We start from the raw sequence: 22,828 nt of genomic DNA, 5'->3' as shown, positions 1-22,828 counted from the left end.
CTGTCACTGGCCACCACTGAGAAGAGCTTGGCTCCTTCCTCCCTACATTCACCCTTCAGGTACTTATACATATTAATMAGATCTCCTCTCAGCCTTCTGTTCTCCAGAATATAATAATATATAGCAAAACAAACTTACCAAAAACATTTGGACACACATGATTATGTCCATACCTATTCAAAAGGCACCTTACTGTGTTTCACAGTTAGCCACGCGTGTGCGCCCACTGACAACATACACTTTTCTCTCTGATTTCATTGGTGTGCAGGCAATTTCCTACACGCCTTAGTTAGGCAGGCTGGAAAAATGTAAATGAAAATTCAAAAGTTTACAGTATGTGTGTGGTGCAATGGCTACGAACGGTGATCTTCTGAGCTTGCTTCTTTGAAACAGGCCGCCTCTAAAATAGCACCAGAGYTTAGCATGCTTCACCCAGCCTTTGTTCAAACATGGCAGTCGCAGCAGGAGAAAGTAAATTTGGAAAAAAAAAGAGCTTACTGTGGCATCATTTGTCTCCCGAAGCTTGTGTGTTAACGACAACAACTGTTCCACAGCAGCACTGGGCACATTTGGAATCTGTTTGAAAGAAAAACAGTATTAATCTTATTGCAGGATATGCGAGATCCATATACAGCTACATGCAGATGCTGTGAGTATTTAGTTGCTGCAGCCGCTTTATATGACCCTAAAAGGAATACAATTTTGACAATGAACATTTTTATATTACAGAATCATTTAATATCATGATAAGAAGCTAATTTATACCAATGCCATCGAGAGATAAGCAGGATTTGAAAAATAAGGAATTATTAATGCTACAGAGAAATATGGCCTGCAATAGTGAAATATTTTGTACACAGTAAATAATCACATTCAGAAAAAAATGTCTAAAATGAGGAATGTACATACCATTTCTTTAATAATTTGAATTTCTTCCTTCTTGCTTAAAGGTTGAACATTGTGAAAGAGAAAGAGCGTCAGGAACTCTGGGCCCAGCCACTGCTGGGTACTACTTCCAATGACGGGAGGTTCTGCCAGGACAACTATTCTGAACGAGGGGTGGATGGGGAAGATAGACCTGTAAGAAAACAAATTTTAAAATGCATTATGTGGCTTTAAGCAGTGGGTATCTAATTTGAATTTACATTAGTTGGAGACAGAATTGCATTATTGCACTAAGCCACAGCACTATGTTTATTGAGAACATTTGCAATTCAACCTTATAAAACTGACAAAACCTGTATAGTGTGACTTATAATTTTACTAACTGCAAACAGTTTCTATGCCTAGGAGGGCACCCAAGTCCCTCTTCATCGGAGATTTGACCTGCATGCCTCAAGTCGAGCACATAGCAGCAACAAAGCTGCTGTTGACTCTTTTTTGTCTGTCTGAAAGGGACACATCTCACTAATTTGATGGAATTTCGCAAGTTCTTCATCTACAGCACTGTCTAACAGGCAAATCGGGGAGGGAACAAGATCTACCAGAGCTGCAACAACAAGTAATTTCTTTTAGTCAATTAGATTGAGAGGAAGGATGATACTTCAATGAGATGGTAGCCTGGCTACCACCAAGAGATGGATTTATTTCCCAGTTACATTATCTGCAGCTTTTGGAAAATCAGCTAGACTTTTAGGGTGGGATTAACGCATCTAACTTTATAATATCTCTAAAAGTKATACTTCAAAGCCTAATGACCCACGAGTTATTTTAGAATCAGTGGGGAGAAATAAACCCCTCCAGTGGCAGATTAAGCTGGCTTACATTAACTTCARAAACACCCTCCTGGGTTCATCTATCTACCCCATCTAGCTAAACGTCTCTGATGGTGACAACTGGAGCTGTTATTTGGGACAGGCACATAAGTCTAGTTACTATCAGCAGCTCAGTCTCCTCACACTAACCCAGCAGCCAAAAATCTCTGTTCAAAGACAGAGAAGCACCTCCTCCTGTTTGCTTTCATACCTGTTTAGCCACAAGTTTATCTAATCCCTTTCTGCATTATCCGCCTCCACAATGTCCTGTGGGAACACGTTCTGGAAGTTCACTACCCCCAGTCTAAAAGGTCTTGTTTTCTCTTTTGCCTTTCTAACCTATATAAAACTCATTTGCTAGATTGAGGGAGTGCCCCTAGTTCTAACACTGGAGAATGTGGTGAATCCCAATATTTTAGATTTCTGCCTTTTTCATTCCACTGAATATAATGGGACACAGTGTGATGTACAACTTTTAGAGGCACAGATTAGGGCAGAAGGCCACTCTCTTGCTTTTGGATGGCAGCATGGTCCTAGTTTTTGACTGCCTTATGTAAGATTCCCAACCCTTTGAATTAGGAACATGTTGCTACTTGTTAACCAGCACATGGCCTTATCTACCGAAGTAACTAGCCAGTAGTAAATCAGATATTAAAGTGAGCCAAATTTTGCAAAGAGAGCCTGTTTCTGACAATTAAATTCTCAGTATTATTAAAATAGCAGGCATTAATTTGGGGAAAAAAAACACAAAAACAAGTGGAATTAGGTAGCTTATGTTTGTAGTTATGCCTGTTATCACTTGCCATTTTGCATATAATCAGCCCATTTGGAGGTAAGTATTCTTGGCAAAACGGACAGGGAAAGGATGGTATAAGCACGGAAGTCTGAAGAAAAAATATGATCCTTAAATATGAATCACCAGATCTACTGTGTAGTTGGCCGATTTGCTGGCTACAATAATAAAATTCTGATATAACAAAGTGAATAGAGCAAAAAGCCGCTTGCAGCAAGCACAGGGGGTGGCATCATTTACTCTCAGCTGAAAGTCATAAGCCTAGAAGCTACTCTGTGATTGATAAAAATAGAAGTAGATGTCTGAAAACATCACATGAACAAAGGACCAATGGAAACATCACTATCAGTAAGCATAAAAGAAGGTCAGGGAACATTAACCAACCTTATTCCCAAAGAAAATACTTCCTAGATAAAATAAATAAAATAAATTTCASACTCACCCTTTTCTCCATTACTAATAAGAAAAAACAGCTCCCTCCATTAATCAACCTATATTCCAGGGACTAATTTTGGTCCTTTTGCAATACTCCAAGCGGGACAAGAAGCAGTGACGTTTCCCTAGTAAAGGGAGCACATTCCTCTTGCATCGCCTCCCCATCCCTGCCTCACTCCCAGGCTCCGTGGGGACAGGGTGGGAAGGCATGGGAAGGAAAGCAGAAGCAAAGTCAGAGCATATTAAACAGCACTAACAGYTTAAGTTACTGACGTTCCCTTTGGACTTAAACTCATCACACCATTCCTCCCAAAGATTTTCTGTTTGTAAACATGAATAAAAATATTTGGTGACTTCAAAAGCCTATTGCTTGGACTGATGTTTGCAATGTTGGAAATGCTAAGCTACGTATCATTAGTATTAAAACCAACGTCACAAATGACTCAGTCCTCAGTTTCTGCATGGAGCTATGTTCAATAAAACAGAGATTTTTGATATCTTTTATTCTCTGCAGATGACGACCAAGTATGAATCATGTTAAAAACCTGGCACCTTTTAAATTATTGAGCCTCTCTTCCACAGTGGAAGAGAGTTGATGTTAGTTCATTAATACAGAAAGCCTTAATCTTTTTCTCTTAAATATTTACTAACAACATAGAAAATGGGTACCCACTGGCAAGTACCATCCATGTCCCTTCTTTGGACAACAGTGGTTAGTTCTGAAGAAGGAATTCCACCACCTTGCTTGAAACCAAGACCAGAACGCAGTTCATTCAGGGCAATTTTAAGGAAAGATCTCCTTATAATTGGCACACTGTCCTAATGAACTGAAGTCACTTCTAAAGAAGATGCAGAATAGCATTCCTAAGGCMATCTTGCAAAAGTAAACTATTTGTCTTGTCTCTTCTGGATACTCCATTTCCTGAATCTCATACCTTACTAACRTCAAAATAATTGTATGATTTGGGAATTTTTATAATAATAAGACCACAAAGGATCTATTCTAGTTTTTCTCTAATTTCATAATGTTCTAACACTAATAGGTTACTTTATCCAAAAAATCACAAAGCTGAAAATAGAAATGCAAAAATCAATAAAAGCTAGAAAGTACAACTAGTCAAAAATTTAGTCTATTGTAAATTCTATTTCCTACAAAATTCACTTCCTAACCCATTTCTTATTTTCCTCATCATCTGCTGTATGTTTTCCCTTTCAGCTTAGTCACATGGAAAATAATCCACTGTCTGCAAGGCATTAAGACTACGCAAGCATTACGAGCAACTCTTTTAGCTTTTGAACAATCCTGCTACATATATATGTCCAGATTTTCCTGAAATAGCTGATTTTCCGTTCACCACACCAAAGATTTCCTGTTTGTGAGGGGAGGGGAAACAATGCCAAAATATCCACTCAAGTACATCTTGTAAAAGCTGTATGTCACCTTTAGACTGCCTCAGTGAAATAATCAAGGATTACATTAAGAAATTCAGTGCAGAATTCTTGGATAACATGCACTGTCAATCAGTGATTGCATTTTGTGCTTTTTCCTTAATCTTCAATCATATTCAGAAAAATTAATCCTACAATTGTTAAATGATTAAAGAATCAGTAGATGTAATTTCCTTCTGGTTAAAAGATCTTTAGGGACTTCACTTTCTCTGGAGCATCTCTTCTTTTTTTTCTTCTCCCCAAATTTCATAAACAAAAGGACTGAGTTTCTTCAAATGACTGAATTCCATCGTACTGTGACTACTGCATCTTACTATGTATGTGACACTGTGACTATGCATCTTAACTGCATGGCCAGTATGGCCCAAGAAAGACTATAAGAAAAATGTTCAGTGTCAACTGCTAGTTACTGTGTCACTTTTAGGCTTTTACCAGGCCAAGGACTTTCCTATCATCTCTCCAGAGCAAACCTGCCGCTTGCAATGGTCCTTCCTGATAGAGCTATTGTACCCACCAATATAAAGTTCACAAGAACACTAGTAGATACTACAATGTGGAAAGGCAACGAAATATACAGTGAACCTCCATGGTAACACTTAGCATCATATAAAATAACATACTTTATTAGCTCTTAGATAGCTAATCAAACTTCTAAATGAAATTCCACTACATTTAAGAATAATAAGATTGTCCCTAACTTGCAAAACTTCAAAGCACTTCCCAGCACAGAATACTTCTCCCTTTGTCCAGTTTTGTTACTAACAGAGCAATGGTTTAATAGTGTGCACATTCTTTAGTATAACACTGTTTACATTCATGATACAGAGGCATGCAATTTTTTTAGATCATAGTGTGATCTGAAATACCAGTTTTTATTACAAAAGGCCAAAAAAAAGCCTCTTGATAAGTGTTTGAAGTTTTCTTTAAGTAGTACTCTAACACAAATTGTGAAAAAGCATTCCTGTGACTTTATGATGAAATATTTTAAATAGAAGTGACTACATGAAAGCTTAGTAATTTTTTTCTTGCTTTTATGAAGATGCATTTCCTAACACCTCTTTATGAATATCTCAATCTTCAGCTGTGTGAAAACCTGTAGACAAACTAAAAGAGGTTTTTTGTCCATTGGTTAGGATGAGTACTCATTTCTATGACAAATGAACAGGCTTTGTTTAATAGAAATTCAGTTGTAAAATACCATTCAGTAAGTTCATTCAAGTCTGCATAGTTTACTAAAATGCATTACATTTTTTTTTTATTTTCTCCATTAAGGAAAAGATACTTTTATTTATCTAATTTGCCTCCTCATAGTGAGTTTTGCATCCAAGGAATAGAGAGTAACAGTGAGATATTTTGAATTTTCTAAATGCTTGTAAGGAGTACCCAGAGAGACATCACAAACTACACTATGGTAAGTGATAACTAACATCAACAATGGTCTTGTCCAGCAAAGCTGCCCCCCAAAAGGATCAGTTTCTTTTTGCTCAGTGCAGGTATCCCATGTGGYTGGTTCCTCTTGTGAACAGTCGTTAGGCAGTTAGGTGTCAGTCCTGCTCAGTCTATTACAGGTGCCTTCCAGCCTCAAGCTATTGGTTTTTCCCAGATCCTGAAGACCATCTGCTCTCCTCATATCCTGATTTCTTAATGAAGCTTTTGACATCATTTCTTCAAATTCTGGTGCTTTAGAAATAATCCCTTTTCTCGATTTTTCTTTTATATTTACTTTTTTTTTAATTTCCTCTATGCTTTTTTTCAGTTCATTCCTGTTTTACTGCTCAGACATTGCAAACTGTCATTCACTTGCACTGTATCACTGGCACGCATCACTATCTGTTTTCATCTTATATATATTTGCTTTTAGCTGTATAATATACACATATTCTACGCATATTTGAAGTATGCATATGGGTTCCTATTATACAAATGAGAAAGGAAGCCTCAGCTCAGTGTGATTTGGGTGCAAAAAAAGAGTCAATTTCTCCCAGTTCAAGTGAAACTTGAAGCTATTTTTCACAGGGAACTTCCTTATTGGAAAGAAATTGGAGCAGTCTTAATGTGCACTCAGTGCACATCTCAGGTTCAATCTCAGCAGAACTGCCAGGACAGGATAGATTCTACAAGACAAATAAAGAGTAACGGTAGCAGAATTACTTTAATCAAATCCAGATCAGAAGAGGTAAACATCTTTTGTGTCCTGCCCTACCATCAGAAGCACAGCTGAGGCCACTAGTCACAGCCACAGACACACAGCAAGACAGACAATATTTCTCACTGATATGAAAAGCATCTCCCAAACATGATTTAGAGACAAGCATTTGCTCAGCAAATCTACTATTAAATTCAAATTACAGGGTATTCTGCTGACCCCTCCTCAAACCCCTCTCCTGCAGACCAGGAAGGGTGGTTGGCACCGTCATGTTTCCTTAGACTGGGATTAAATCTGCCACTAGTAGCCAGACCTCATTCCAGCAGGAGGTGTCTGCAGGGAAAGGCTGCTCCCRCACAGCTGTTCTGTGACACCAAAAAATACCCGAGCTTGTAGTGACAGGTAACTGCTGCTGCAAAGGACAAGTAGCAGGAGGGATTGCAGGACAGAAGTGACAAAGCATCTGCTGGCATCCTGTCCTGCAGCCACGGGAAGGCAAAGATGGTTTGAGAATATGTAACGGGTTGAACACAGCGAGGTCCTGAAAGGCCTTCAAGTTGCCAAGGGCTGACTAGAAGAGAATGAGAACTGCCCAGGGCACTGAGGAGAGCTCCACTGATGCTGCAGGAGACAGCAGCCAAAAGCAAGAGGTTGATACAGGTTTATACAGGTTTATACCACTTCATCTTGGTTTCTATTGAATGAGCACATTCAGGAGAGAGCTGAACAAGACTTCACCCAGAACACGTACATAATACTGAGCTTCTCAGCACAGTGGACTCTGGTTTATTCATTGCCATGAATTTTCATCTGTAAACAGATGGTGCTAAATGGTCATTCTTGACTGCTACGTGGTCATGTTAATCTTTCAGATGCAAGAATCCCTTCATAGGGTTTTTATCTCGTTTTCCTTTGTTTTTGTTTTGTTTTCAGATCAAGTAGGATGTATGCACTCCAATAAAGAACAAGTGCCCGTTCAAGATAAGAGATACCCCTCATTTATAGACCTGAAGGTACGAGACAGTTCTCAAGTCCACAAGGTGAAGAAGTTCTCTTCAGTGAAGCCACCAAGTACTTTCAGTCACAAACACTGAACTGGATGACAACCCAGTAACATGCAACTGAGGCAAGTGAAGGGAAACCACTGCAGAGCAGCACTTCACCTCAACGGGGCAGCTGAGAAAAATTGCTGTGTCAAAAAGTCAAGGTCTTTCCCCTTGTTTTAAAAGGAGAGAAACAAGTGAGTGACAAGGTGCAGACACACAACGTGATGCCACATGGAGGCTTAACTTGAAGGCTAAWAATGGGTTCCTTAAGCACAGACTTGAGCTGAAAAAATCAGCTATGGGCTCTGCTGCAAACTGATTCTGCTGCTTTCTGCTGCCATAACGAAAAAGGTTAGGAAAAGAGAGAGATGTGAAGCTCTAATCTTATGAGAGAGATTTGACACTTGAAAAGGGGCAGCACTGAAGATGAATGTCTGATCAACTGCTGAGATGGTGGTATGAGCCAAACGGCACCTTGCAGTTAGCAAAACAGCAGAGACACCACCATTCTGCCTGACAGCACCTGGGGCAAGACCACGCACGGTGGCAGCAGGAAGGAGAAGAGCTGCTAGAGTCACTGGATCTATTTTTAAGTACAAAGACCAATGCAAAATTGGACTCCAAGATGGAGCCTTGGAGCCCTTCAGTGTCTGGGCTTAAAATCATGGCAAWCAGAACACTATAAAACAAACACAGGGCAGGCCCATCTAGCTGGGTATACGGCCTCAAGAGGCTGGAACAATTTGCAACAGCAGGTTTAGATTACAGCATACATACAGAATCTAAAATAATGCTACAGAAGACTTAAAATACAGTTCTTAGAAATGCAATATTAAAGGGAATAGGAAATTACAAAATAATCACTTTTTTAATTAAAAAAACAGCTTTTCTAAAGGGCTTTTATTTTTTCTAAAGCAAAACAGAAAAAAAATCTGATTCAGCAGGATGTATTTAGAGAAGGAGATGTCAAGAGGTAGACATCACGACGGTCCCTTTGTCAATACTCATACGACTCAAACGCATCTTGAAAGCAGGGGCATCTGCTCATCCCCCACTGTAACTGTGAATCCAGCCATCAGAAACAAAACTTGGACTGTTTATTCAGGGATTAAAGCCACTTAAAAATTACACTAGGTTCAGCTCCTGATAGATGACTTATTCCATGCATAACTGAATCTTAAGATTGTACTTTACTTGGGATATAATCAACCAAATCCTTCACATTAATTGAAATTGGTCAGCAGCATTTGACAGCATATCGAGTATGACCATCAGAGGACTAGAAAATGTTCCTATATGTGGAATGTTTCTAGCAGATAAGTAGAAGTGAAGAAACAAAAAGAATAAGCATTATGGGTCCCAACCCATCCCTAGGATTTCCTGCCCAATACTAGTTGTAAATTAAGTACCAGCTTTCTAGTTAATGAGGCAAAAGAAAGTAACAAATTATATCTCAATTTAATTTAGTTCAATTTTGAGGTGCTCCTAGTAAAATATTCCAAAATTAAATATTATATACTTTTATATGCAGGTTTTTGTGTACTTACAATTTCTTTTCAACTTCTAACTGCTACTGCCAAAGGATATTAAATGTTTTTCTTTTAGTTTGGGCATTCTAAACAGGATATAATTTTCTCATGCCACAAAAGGAAAAAAGTTCATGAGGAAATTGACTTTTAAAACATGTTCTCCTAGTTATTAAAAGGTATCAGCTTAAAAGGAAAGCATTTTGCAAGATGTTTTGTAATAAAAAAGGAGATTAAACTCTTTACAGGATGAAATAACATTGACATTCAGTATTTCAGTATATAAATACAAAAGTATATAATAATAATCTGTAACTAAGACATTACCTTTCCTGTAGCTTCTCATCAGAGACTTGTAATTCTTCTTTTAAGTTTTGATATCTATCTTCCCTTAACAACCTGGTGCCATCATAGAGAGTCAGTTCTCTGTCATGAATTAGCCTGTAGGGGAGAAGAAAAAAAGAAAAAAGTAAACTTTACCTAGCCTTTAGATGCTTCTTAAAATACTATTTCACCTACCACTTCTTTAATTAACTATCTCAGTGAAAACGTAGGTTACTGTAACACACTCAAAGAAAAAGCTATGCTAATTTAAGATGCACCTGCATATGGAAATAAAAGAATCTCAAAAAGCAAAGAGCCTCAGTGGAAAGGCAGTAGTCAGTCAGTTGGTTTAAACAGACATGATTAGAAAAAGAAAATTTTCCATCTTACCAGGCTCAAAACACRGCCATTTTGTCTGAGAGTTCTGTAATTTTTTGTTTCTTGAAGAAACATATTTAATTTGGTTTAAATGCTAACATACATAGGAATCCAGCTTTTATTTTTTCACACAGACCTTGAGTCTGTGTCTAGAGACGTGATATGACACATGATGTTGAAAGAAAAATCAGAAGGAAAAACTAAACTGATTAAGAGRAGAAAAACAGGAATGAATCATTCTCTCCTCTGTCTCTGTGCATGTCTGCAATAAAAGCAATAGTCACAAAATGCTTTAGTAAGAGGCTGCTTTTAAAGCTGGTGATTTCTTTACGTTTAAGAAAGATAATGTAAGCAACTGAAATAGCATAAAAATTTGACCTGACAGTATGGATATAGTTATTATTGTTATTAACACAGTATCTGCTACTAGCATTTGTGTCTCCAGAAAGCTTTTTATTTTCATTGAATTCAATTTAATATATTCAAATTGCATTTTATTTATGCATTTATATATATCATTATATATTTATACACTTATTTTACTAAAATGTATTGAATTTATTGAAATAAAGTTTATAAAGCATATGAAATATGCTTTTATATATGACTGTAATGATCACATGCTTTATTTAGAAGAATTCATTCGAAGTATTGAACACATTTTGTGACAGATCTGTCATTTCAAATCACTGTGCACCTATCACTCATCTTTAGGTTTCAGGAGTTTAGTATGGGCAAAATCTGACTTATTTGTCAATTCTAAGAACATATGTCATATTCACAAACATCTGAAATGTCTAATATAGTACAGATTTATACAGAACATGAAAGAATTGCTTCTGCTTTCAAGTATGCAAAGGCTGAGCGTTACATACTCGGTAAAACATCAATGCTGACATTGATTTTTACAGTACTCTTGAAGTTATAAAGCTGCCTTCAATAGATGAAACTTAATTTCCCAGGATGTATGTGCTCAGCGAACACATCCCGTGCGCCCAACTTATCTGTGTTCAAGTCCTGACCTTTGCAGCACAGCCAGGGTGCCCGGGTTGATTCGGTGAATGCCATCAAGAATAACAAGCTTTCCTTCCAGGGCGGCCGTGACGAGCGGCGAGGGTCTCCAAGCAGTGTCTCCATTAGGAAGGGTGTACCTTTGCTGCAGCAAATCTCTAGCAGTCATGTCCTGCAAGTACCAATTCATCAGAAAAAAATAGATTTGTGCAGTTCATTAGACATCTACAAGTGCTTATTTYCTTCTTCAAAGATGCTTTTGTTTTTTCCTGAGACTATACCCAAGGCACATCAGCAGGAAATCTTAAATTACTTTTCCCAAGAATACTAGAAATAAACACCAACACACATACAATATTGAATAATCTCTGATAGGTCTAGACTTGTTAATATTGCTTTTTTGAAACTAGAATAAAATCCTCTCTATTTTTCCTAAATGTAAGGCAAATATATGACAACTTGTACGCAGCTTTGTGTACAGAAGGGGGCAGCAATTTACACCTGTAATAAACAAGTGTCACTCATTTGATACAGATTGAAGCTGAAAAAGCCAAGATTTTGTCATTAATCTTCAAGTGASTTCTTAACACACACACAAAAAAGCATGACATTGTAATTCTCAAAAAGAAAAGGCAGTGGAAATATCATAGAAGAAAGGACAGAGTAAGAAAGGAGTCAACAAAAAGACACAAAAAAATCCACTCTAGCAAAATCACAAATAAGGAGTGATCACAAATTAATAAAGATCACAAATTAATACTTCAAGGTTAACCAAAAGCTAAGGCTGGCATCTCCTCCTCATACATATTTCAGGAGTTCCATTACAGCAGGTACAGAATACAACAAAGAAAGCCTTAAAAGCCATTTTGTGACCTAAAAGTCAAAATTCCTTCCTCAGGTTGTGCTGTAAAAGGAATTTAACCTAAAATCAGATGAGAGAAATATTTTGTGTTTCAGTCGCAACTTTTACAGGCGTCCCTTCTACGACTGAAACCCCTTTGAACTTTAAAGAATAAAAATAGAATACATTACGTCACGCAGCCTGAATCATTTCCTCTTTCTACATTTCCTTAAAAGCCTTAAAATAACAGGACAAAGTCTGGTTCCTTAGATGCTTCCACATTTGTATAACTTAAAGCCTCACATTCAGATCCATAAAAACAGCGCACGATTTTTACTGTTGGGCTTTTAGATTTGAATGCTGTTTGCTCTTTTCTAGAATTTTTGAATTAGGTTAAAAACAAACTGAAATATATATATACACACACACATTTTAATCAAAGCCAGGGAAAAAATGAAAGTATTTTTATGGTTTGTGTAAAAAGTTGCAAAAAGTGCAGTCTCTTATAAGTATATGCTGCAGAACACAATATACAACTAAAACGCCATCTCATGAGACATTTCTACAAGGGTGAAACAGTGTCTAATATTAACTGACCAGGAGTTCAGTGTGCTACATATCATGTTTTCTACCTGCAAAACCACCAGTGAGGAATCKTAAGTATCCTATATGGAGATAAAATTAGAAGTACACTTGTCCGCAAAAGATTTTTSAAAATACAAAATGAAAGTTTATTCCATCATTCAGATTTTTGAGTCAGATTCTATTCAGTGCATATTAAAAAGAAATATCATTCACTAACACTTGTCCAGGCTCTGTAAGGSGCTTTTTTCAAGGCTGAGCTCTTGTCCAGTGTTTTACTGTTTTACATTTCTATTCAGTTTTAAATTTATRTATTATGCGATACTCTCCATGCTAAAAATCCCTCCCTTCAAAAATGAAGATTTATGTTTTCAAGATTTAAATGTAGATCACATTTGGAGATGTAAATGGAGATGGATATTTCTTAAGACACAAAATGCTTCATCTACAAATCACTGTGCTCTAAGTGTATGACATTGATTAACATTTACTTATTAAAATATCTTTGATATGAAGAAAAAAATGGGAGAGAGCATAAAATCTAATACAAAGCAAGTTTTAAAATTAAAAATCTTCAGATAAGTCGCACAAAGTTCAGGRGAGAAAACAAGAAGTTTGCACCGAACGCCCTTTAGCAGCTATAGCAATAAAAGCCTCCAAATTAGCCATTTTTTCATGACTCTCCCAGWGATAATCATGTTCTTGGCAATTACAAGGTGAAGAAATCTGTTTCCTGCTTTTTGTGCCAATTTGGACTCACATTTCGTTAATGTTTCTCAAATAAAAAATAGGAAGGAATTTGTAAAGAAAAAATCATGAGGTCATGCATAAAAAAGAAAAAAAAAAAGGAAATCCTAGAAACAAACATCACCCTACACAAACATTAGCGAAGTACTTCACATTATTTTTGTTGGAGACAGAAAGGAAGGAGGACGAAAGTGTTGGAAAAATGCTAAAATATCAGTATAAAAATACTATTCCTTCTCCCCCACTCTGCTCCCTGCTAAAGTGCTTTCTTTTAAACTTTTAAACARAAAGTTCTCAAATTGCAATGCACAAAGAGCAGGCTTGTTGCTGCTTCTTGTTTGCCACTGCCTTCCTACATTAGGGGATATCTGCAATTAATCTTTCCCCAAATGACTTTCTTTGGTCAACAATTTGCCTACATAGATTTTTCCTTAATCAAAAATCAAAATAACGATGTAGAAGATCACAAATAAGCCAGCAATTGTTCTACGGGACAATTTCTACTAAATCTAAGTGCAGAAAGTTTGTCAAACCCTGGTTTAGATATAGCGTGAGGTAAGGATCAGATTTAAAATGCATGTAGCAAACCATGCATTTCACATGTATGCAACCAGTTTGTATTTGTCTTCTTCTGATAACTTTTGAGATTATACAGAACATTGCAAATAGGAAATTTGTATAGGTAGAAATATGTTTAAATGTTTAATTTTATATAGAGATGTGTTTGTACTCCTGAGTCTATACTCAAGAATGATCTCACAAGCAGGTATTTGTTTGCCTTCACAAACCTGTGAAGTATCACAAAAAAAGAAAAAAAAAAAGGAAAAAAAAAGAAAAAAAAAGAGAGAAATTTCTCTGTAAAAACACTCTGCCCCTTTGAACTTCATGAAATCCTGGCAAAACCAAAGGAAAGGTTCACTGCAGTGGGAACTAGTTCAAGCCCTTGGCCTAGATTTTATTTCTGGAGGTATTACAGATCCTTCTGAAAGAAAAACACTTTTTGTGTTAACCAGCCCCCTCGTGTCTGATAAGGGGTAACCTTCAGATCCTGTTCAGCAAAGCTCTAGGCTCTCCTAGCTTCAAGGTAGGACCCTGAAAAACACTGGCCACCTTTTTAAGTTTCCAGTCCCCAACAACTGTTGGTGTGTGGTGATGAGTACCCAATACCAGCCTGTATACGACAAAACAAGACKCAGGCTGGGTATGTCCTTAAGTGGGTTTGCCAAGTTACAAAAGTTACCTTCCTTGGAGGATTTCAAATATGCCTGCATGGACAAGTGATGGAARGAGTATGGAAGAGGGCTGGACATACTCAGTCCTGGCTCAGTTCATATCGGGCCAGCTTAGAGCATGGGAGAAGAGCTCTCATCTCTGGGACTATCCACGTAGACATATACTCAGGGTCTGTGACTTCATTAATTAAAGGCATCTTGAGGGACGGAAAAGCAGTAGGAACTTGTCTGGGGAGGTTCTGAGATATACAGAAAACAGACTGTGTCTTCTTCCATTAGCACTATTTCTTTTTTTCATTTTCTCTCGTTTTTTTGTCTCTTTCAAATTCAAGTGCATCCAGATCCCAAACTGACATTACCATCCAAACAAGCAGGAAGCCACTACTGGCTGTGGAAGATCACATTTAAGCATTCCTGCAACTGGTCTTTGCAAACCAAAAAAGAAAATCTAAAGAATTTCCCAAATAAAAGAAAAAAAAACCCAGCCTCACGGCATCCTCACAGCTCCATGTTTATTGTTATTTACAGTCTGTGAAAAATGGAAGCTCCAAAATGGCTCATTCTCTTCCTATCCTGTATGTTCAAACCTTTTGGATTCACTCCACTTCCTCTGTCTTACTTTTCATTAACCCAGACTTTACTATCAGCTCTATCAAAGCATTCACTCTGTCACAATCTTTTCAATTACTATAAACTTCCTCCTCCAACTTCCTAAAAATGCATGCCAAGATCCTTGCCACTCCCTTCGAAGCCCTCGAGACCCTTCTGACTTCTCCAGTTCTCCCTTCTTCTCATCTTTACCCTGTGACTGTCATTCTAAGGCAACAAAGGCAACTGCTTGTCTTATAAAAAATAATTACGAACATTCTTCCCCAAAATCTATCTTTAAAGTCACGTTTACATTAAGACCCTATATTGTAACATCAGTAAATCAGTAACAACTAGACGAGGTACTGAAGATCACTGTCTGCTTCTATAGGACCTTCAAATAATCTATTGTATTAATATATATTATTGCAACACAGCTATGTCACACCCAAAACCATCGGTAAAAACAGAAGCAAAGAAAAAAGTACAGTATAAGCAAAGTATACAGAAGTATAAGTATGCAGAAGTATAAGAAAAGTACACAGAAAAGTATAAGCAAAGAAAAAGTACAGAAATAACTTTCTTTTTAAAATTATTTATGTTAGGCATCATAAAAATACAAATATGTAAGAGGATATTAGGAGATCTTGATAGCAGAAAAAGAACAAATAAAAAAAAAAAGGTAAAAGAAGAGAAGGATTAAGTCTATGGAACATAAAAAATAACTTTAAAATATCCCCACCAACATAAAAGTCATTTTGCATTCTCAATACAATAAAGAAATTGCCTTCAAGAATAATAAAATATAATGCAGATAATGGAGAATTCCATTATAAAATTACACAGCATATGGACAAACAAAACAAGGAAGGAGAAAAGGTCTTCCAGGGCCATTCACCATGCAAGCACAAGTAGCCACCACTCTGACCTAAGGCAGGAAACATACTTCAAAAGGGAAAAAATGCAAAGAGAAGACAAAAGGGACAAAAARTGCCATAAAGTTTTCTTTATGACACTCAACCATGCTGAATCACAGCACAAGTTGTCAATTCTTCTCAGCTAGGAGAAAAATTGTGCCTTTAAATGATTCTCCGTACATTTTTATTTATGTAAAATTTCTATCTTTCTTTTGCTTTCATCCTGAAGTCAATGCAATGGAAGCATAACAGTAGCAGAGCTAAAGAATACGTACAAACAGCATACTACCTATACTGCTTTGGCTGCCATAGTACCTAATCAGTACCTAATTCGCAAATCAGCGAAGATTTTAGACAAACATTATAAAAAGGAGAGCAAAAAGTGTCCTATAAGAAGAAGAAAACTTTGCTATCTTCCAAATCCTCGCTGCCCTTTGTTTTTTTTATCCTGTATCAGTGATTTTGAAGGCTGGGGTTGTAAATGAAGACTCCATCTTACAAAGAGAATCTACCTCTGTGTGTTATATTTTGGACAATGTTAAATGGAAATAGCATGTATTAAGAGCATCAGCAAATAGTTTACTTACCTGATATAACATGATAGGTTCTATGCTGTATCCTAGTATATCTGCAAACTCCTTAGCAATAACCGTTTTGCCACAGCCCTAAAAAGATTTAAAAAATAAGAACTAGATTATATTCTAGGAAATGAGAAATAAGGGACAAAGGGAATTTTAATTCTTACTTTTCCTCCAATTAAACACATATCTTTAACCATATGGGATTGCATCATTTCTGCCAACAGCTGATCATGGCTGGGAGTCCTTATGAAAGAATCTGATCCAGAAAGTTTTAATTGTCCAGTCCCAGCTGGAACCTACGGAGAAGAAATAAAATAAAATGTTAAATGAACTAYGCATCAATAGCTTTAGAGTTCATGTGGACTGGGTTACACTGCACCAAAAATATTGTAATAGTTTGCTGCTAACTCTCATCTACACCTTTCACTGTAAAAATTAACATTGTGAAATTTGCAATAGATCCAACTTCCTTCACCCTTGCATTGTTGACTTTACTGAAAAAATAAGGAAACAAGTCAATTCAAAAACAGTCTTGGGGTCTACAAGGACCTTGAGGCCTATGATGTTAGGCACAAAACATAGAAGTTGCCAATGTAATTCCTTATTGCTCATCAAAGAAATAAGAAGAGAAGGAGCAATCTGTATTAGGAAAACTTGAAGGGAGTATTTTGGTTGGAGCTTTGGAAAGCAGCAATATTCAGTTGTCCTCCACATGAAGACACTTGCTCTACTCCACGTCATAGTTTTAGTCTGAAAATTGTTTCATCTGCAAACTCCTCGTGTTCCCCAAAACACATATTCTGCAGACAAGCTTTCAGCAGATACCACCTCCATACAGGTCAARCGAAAGCAAAAATCTTCTCTTCAGTAGACTCTCATCAACTCCTTAGAGATTCACSACTAGAAATATCATCTCTGACTCCCATCAGTTCAGCTCCTTTACAGAGACTCTACAGCCTCTTCAAATGAAGCTTTCACATCAAGTTCTCAGATCAGCATCATTACATTTTATTTGAGGTGTAGACAAAGATGGACTTTTGCTTTTATTAAAAGAAAAACAGAAAGCAGCACCAACAGCATCACGTATACTCTGTATAATGCCAATGCAACCAAAAACAATCTAGAAATTTCCTTTTATCTGTTCTTCAGCACTTGTTTTAATACAAGTACAACTACAACAAGTACAACTACAATACAACTTAAATAAATAAAAGGTAGAAAAGTATTATTCAAAGACAAAATCTTGTTTAAACATAATCCAATACTATAATAATTAAATCATCTATTAATAAATATTACATTAAGCTACCAAAAGTTAAATATTCACTTGATGCACTTGATATTCTAACTCATTTGTAAGTGTCAAATTCCAGATGAGATGGAACTACATTAAAGGTAACTAAAATACATAGCTTTAAGAATATATGATTTAATACCTGGAAAAAAACTTCTTTTTCACCAATCTGGACAGCTACATCAGCCTTGAAGGTGTTACTTCCGTGCACACTTTCTACTTTGGTAATCCTTCTGGGAACCAAATGGCTTTTTGAATCCTGGAGCTCAAAACGCTGTAGAATTAAGGGAGAGGGGCAAGAGGTGAGGAATTAATTATTAAAAACAGCTTTCTGTTTTTTAAAAGTGTTCCTCCTAAAAACGCAGCCAGAAGCATATTCAAGGTGAATTTCTTGTGAAGTCCTAAATCCATTTACTTTAAGAGCCTTATTATTAGAACAGTCAAAGTCTTTATTTGTTCATTATTCAGTGAAGAACCTGCTGCTTATCTCTACTGAAAACTAATTCAGRTAGGTCTTAAACAATATCAGGAATATTGGAAATCAAGAATTCACATACTTTTKTTCAAATTTTTAATGGTGCAAATATATAATGCTCCCATTAAATCTGACCATAGTGATAGACAAAAATAAAAAAACAACCTATCATGATTTTGCCAAGTCTGCAGATGACAGACTTAAACAGTAACAGAAATGGATGGTAACTTTTAACATCATCCATCTTTGAAGGCCAATATAATAATTTAGATTTAAATTTCTGGCTACCAATAAAATTAAGCATAAAATATTATGTTTACTTAACTTCACAGCCTTATCATACAATGAAAATTGAGGACAGCTTGTACAAATTAACCCATCAATATTTCTGGATATAACAAGGACAAGAAACTGGCCACCTGTCTTTCCAGACCTCTTTTAAATACTATATTCTTTACATACAGCATCTTTCTTTGATGCTGTGCATAGAAAGCACAAAATATATTTTTAAAACCTGTAAAGATCTGTTTTATTGAGGAGGTAAACTTGCTACAAAATCAGAGACTTTATACATGAAGAAGTCACTGAAAATACAGGATTCAACAGAATAAAAATCAAATAAACAAGAAAAATGGAACATTAGTCAAACTCTTTAGAATTCTTTGAAAAAATAATAGAAGTCATTAAAGCATATATATTTTTAAATGTTGTTTTATTACTACTAAGGTTCATAGGCCTGCCTATTAAGTTTCAGAAAAACTACTCAAAAGCAYTCATACAACACTGTGGCTCTTCATCACTCTTATAAATTTATATTCTGGAATAAGTACTTACAAAAAATCCATGTTTAAAGACGAATTTCAGCTAAATGTACTTTAGTAAAAGAAGATGTTTGGAATTATATTTAATTATATTATTATATTAATGTAGCAGCTGAGACACCTACTTCAGACACCATTAAAGGTCTGAACAACAGCAGACAGGAAGGCAAAACAAGCAGTATTCTTAGAAATGCTCAAACTACAATTCTAAGAAATTAGATGCTCTCAAATCTTATATTCATTAGTAAGATGTAATATTCTAACTAAATTAATGRATTTTTGGATGGAGTCAAATCTGCTTACAAGCAAAACTCTAAAATCTCATATTCAGATACCGAGGAAGATAACTGTAAGTATGCAAGCAGATTTTATTTGTAACAACAGTCTCTGCCGTTTATTTAAAAATAAAGATTTTGAACAGGTCTTGGGCACAGAGGCGGGAGTATCTTGGAAGCCTAAGATTTCATTGGGTGGATTTTGGTTATTGTTGAAGATCCTACACCTGGCCTTTTAGACAMCAAATGAAGACGAAAAGAGTATCTCTGTGCAGATCCTCACTGAATTTGTACAATAAACTCGATTAATCTCCTGTTAGGAAGGAGATACTGCTGGGCTGGACAGCTTAGTATTAAAATAAGTTACTATACTTACTCTTAAACAGCAGCAAGCAAAATAACTCTTTGTGGCTTTTGAAATGGGACTTTCTTGTTCTACACCCAGTTCTACATTCACAACTAGCTAGATATGGAATCACAGAGTGKCATGAAATGGATGTACAATCCATTATATTCTCCCTGAGCCAAAACTTTCTCTACACAAAATCCACAATGACAGCTGCAAAGGAAAAAAAAAAAAAAAAACAAACTTGTGGTTTAGAAGAACAAGTACTGACTAGGTTAAATATCAGGAAGTTTGGGAGATGCTTGGACAGCCAGATAAGAGCAGCTTCATCGCCTCAGACTCAAGAGGAAAGCAAAGACCAGCCACCAAAACAAGATAGGAGGTTTGGCACTTCATAATCACCAGGCCACATTCTGCACATCTAGAAGCACGTGACTAACAGTAAAATATCAGCAAAAAAAAGGGGGGTTCTGTGCAGTGAGAAGTATCTAATGATCAGCAATATCTTCTCATGTAAACGGCAAAGAATCCTCTGGTGATCCAAGGAGGTCAAAGGAACAGAGAGCTCAAATGAGACATTTTTGTAGATAGCTGCTTGAGCCCACAAGACAGCTCATCTAGTCAAAACGATTTCTGCAGGCATCCAAAGACAACTGATCTTGTTTAATATTCTCTGCAAGGGAAGGAAAGAGAATTTTGCAAGGAACAAGAGGACTGGAGCAAAACATGAAGTGCAAGTACAAGACTGGATAAACAGAAGAAGCCTGAAGAACAGATTCCACTGTGATGGCATGTACTGGCACGAAAAGCATTGACTAATGCAAACCCCCAAGGATTATATATAAAAAAAAAAACCCTTTAGAGAAAAAAAAAGAAAAAGAGAAAAATCCTTTCTTAGACTACAATTTGGTGTATAAAGATGTCAAAAAAAAGTGAATAAAACTGTCTAGATAAGAAAGATGATTCCAGTTTTCTGAATAGAATGAAACTCCAAACAAAAATATATGTACTTGGTGACATAAAGGGAACTAGTTTATGTAAGAGGAGGAACAATGAGAAAGAGTATGGAAAAAGGCAAAAGAGAAAAATATTTATAAAAAACAGGAAGTCACAAACTCGATAATCATTGAAAAAGAAGGTTCTACCAGTCATATCAATCTACACAGAACCTCACACAGGAAGCAAATGCACTCACAACATACAAAACCTAATATAAGAAACGCAAAGTAGAGGAAACTAATGAGATTGAATGTGAAGACATACACTATACATAACTGATATGAGAACCAAAATGCCATAAGGGCTTTAAAGGCAAAAAGGCAGGAAATGGGAGATGGGCACAGGGACAGGCTACCAACATTTCCTGGCATATAGGGTTGACTTTAGGAAGACCAAAGTTCCACCTCTGTACCCAGCAGGTACTTCTCACACTGCTGGAAAAGCTGGGCAAGATGCTCAGGGTTACAATGGTAATTTTCAGCAACTTTTACAATATATTCAAATACGAAAGAAAGCTAATATTGTGCTCAAGTTTTAAAGGATAAACAGAATAATATAATTGCAAATTTGATACACTATTAATAAACCTAAAAAAACCCCAAGCAGATAATGAAGCAACAGAAAAACAAGAAAATGCTAAAGTTTTCTCTAAAATGCTCTAAAAAAAAAGGCAGGCTACTACGATGTATGGAGCATGCTACACTGAATGTATTTCATGTTATCTGACCTCAGATAGAGTTCATCAACTACTTATGTCATAAAGGTCTTTAAACTCTTCTTCAACTGAGGTCTAAATATTCTACAGAACATAAAGCTCTGCCCTTTCATGGTAATGAAATCTCTCAGCTTATTAAGATTTTTGTAAAATCCTGTTTTAATATCGGCAACAATGTAAGTACTTAAAYTATTTTTTTTTCTAATCTGAAATAATGAAGTTATTTAGTATATTAATGAAGTTATACTAGTTAAGACAACTATATTCAAAACCCACTTCTCACTGGAATCATAATGCACAATACTTACTTTTAATGCATCTTTGACTGCAGTCCTGCCTTCCTTTCCAAGAAAAATATTATAGGGGTAAAGCCAGCCAATAACATGCTGGACTGACATCATAGGAAAGGCATCCTAAATCAAAATAAAAACACAAATAACAGTTTAAAAAAGCCCCATTCTTCAGCTATTACCCTGAAAATCATAATATAATGGCAATATATAAATCACAACTACATCCAGTTGCTGTTCAAACCTCAAGGAAAAAGGCATTTCTCAGGTACAGTTCCTTCTAATGTACATGTCTATAGCAGGTCAGGTGAGCTGCATCCTAAAGGTGACTCACTCTCCTGTGCATAAAGGGAATCTAAAATAATTGGCCCAGCTACCTGAAGACCTCAAAACTTMGAAGAGAGGGATCCCACCACAGATAAACTGAATTTCACAGTACTAGTAAAAATAAATTATATAATAATAAAACTCACTCAGTCAATTTCTACAAATTTCTGAGTAGTTTGATCAAAATTSTTTTGCTTCGAAACATTATGTGGTAGGCTTGAACTTTTCTATGCATAGCTGGAAATATATAATTCTTTTTATATCTGCCTGGTAACTGAAGTGGCAGTTCTCTTGGCATTACTGCCTGAATGAGACATGGATTCCACTTTAYACTGATTCCACTGGGTAACAGAGCCCTGGCACAGGCTGCCCAGGGAGGCTGTGGAGTCTCCTTCTCTGGAGATCTCCCAAACCCGCCTGGATGCCGCCCCTGTGCCCCTGGGTGTCCCTGCTGGAGCAGGRGGGTTGGACTAGATGATCTCTAGAGGTCCCTTCCAACCTCAACCAGTCTGTGATTCTGTGCTTACCACAATATTAGAAAGAATGGATGTACCATCCATGAATCGATGAATATGGCAGAAATATTACATGTCTAAACCCTTTTCCATAGGGAAAAAATATGCCAAAAATCATAAGATCATGCTCAATTTCTTGTTTTAGAAAAAAGAAATATTAATGACTAAATTGTGTGTAATGCTATTGAAAAACAACTAATCAGTGCGTGGGTACTAYTTAAGATTTCACCAAAGCAAGTATTATATGATATTTTTATCATATAATCCAAATAAACCCAACAAATTTACATTAAAAAGAAACTTTACACAGAGTTTACACAGAAACTCAACTGAAAAAAAGGAGTTGGTGAGAAATTAAATCAGGAGATACATATTTTATGAAATGCATAATTCAATTCGCACTTGCAATCAGGAATACTAT

General features: G+C 36.3%; 1 protein-coding gene across 1 annotated transcript in view; it reads right to left on the bottom strand.

The window, feature by feature from the left end:
* VWA8 (von Willebrand factor A domain containing 8) overlaps positions 1 to 22,828 on the bottom strand; it is a 92,074-nt gene that overhangs the window by 44,391 nt on the left and 24,855 nt on the right. The window contains exons 8-15 of the mRNA XM_026034488.1: positions 21,584 to 21,688; positions 17,787 to 17,918; positions 16,515 to 16,646; positions 16,357 to 16,434; positions 10,874 to 11,034; positions 9,477 to 9,590; positions 910 to 1,078; positions 499 to 576 (exon numbers count right to left, since the gene is read on the bottom strand). Coding sequence (XP_025890273.1) covers positions 499 to 576; positions 910 to 1,078; positions 9,477 to 9,590; positions 10,874 to 11,034; positions 16,357 to 16,434; positions 16,515 to 16,646; positions 17,787 to 17,918; positions 21,584 to 21,688 — 969 coding nt within the window. The remainder of the gene's footprint in view (positions 1 to 498; positions 577 to 909; positions 1,079 to 9,476; positions 9,591 to 10,873; positions 11,035 to 16,356; positions 16,435 to 16,514; positions 16,647 to 17,786; positions 17,919 to 21,583; positions 21,689 to 22,828) is intronic.

The sequence above is a fragment of the Nothoprocta perdicaria genome, unplaced genomic scaffold, assembly GCF_003342845.1.
Source record: "Nothoprocta perdicaria isolate Ctin4 unplaced genomic scaffold, notPer1 scaffold_145, whole genome shotgun sequence".
Classification (NCBI taxonomy): domain Eukaryota; kingdom Metazoa; phylum Chordata; class Aves; order Tinamiformes; family Tinamidae; genus Nothoprocta; species Nothoprocta perdicaria.
The sequence above is the reverse complement of the archived record's forward strand: the minus strand, read 5'-3'. Positions and strand labels throughout refer to the sequence as shown.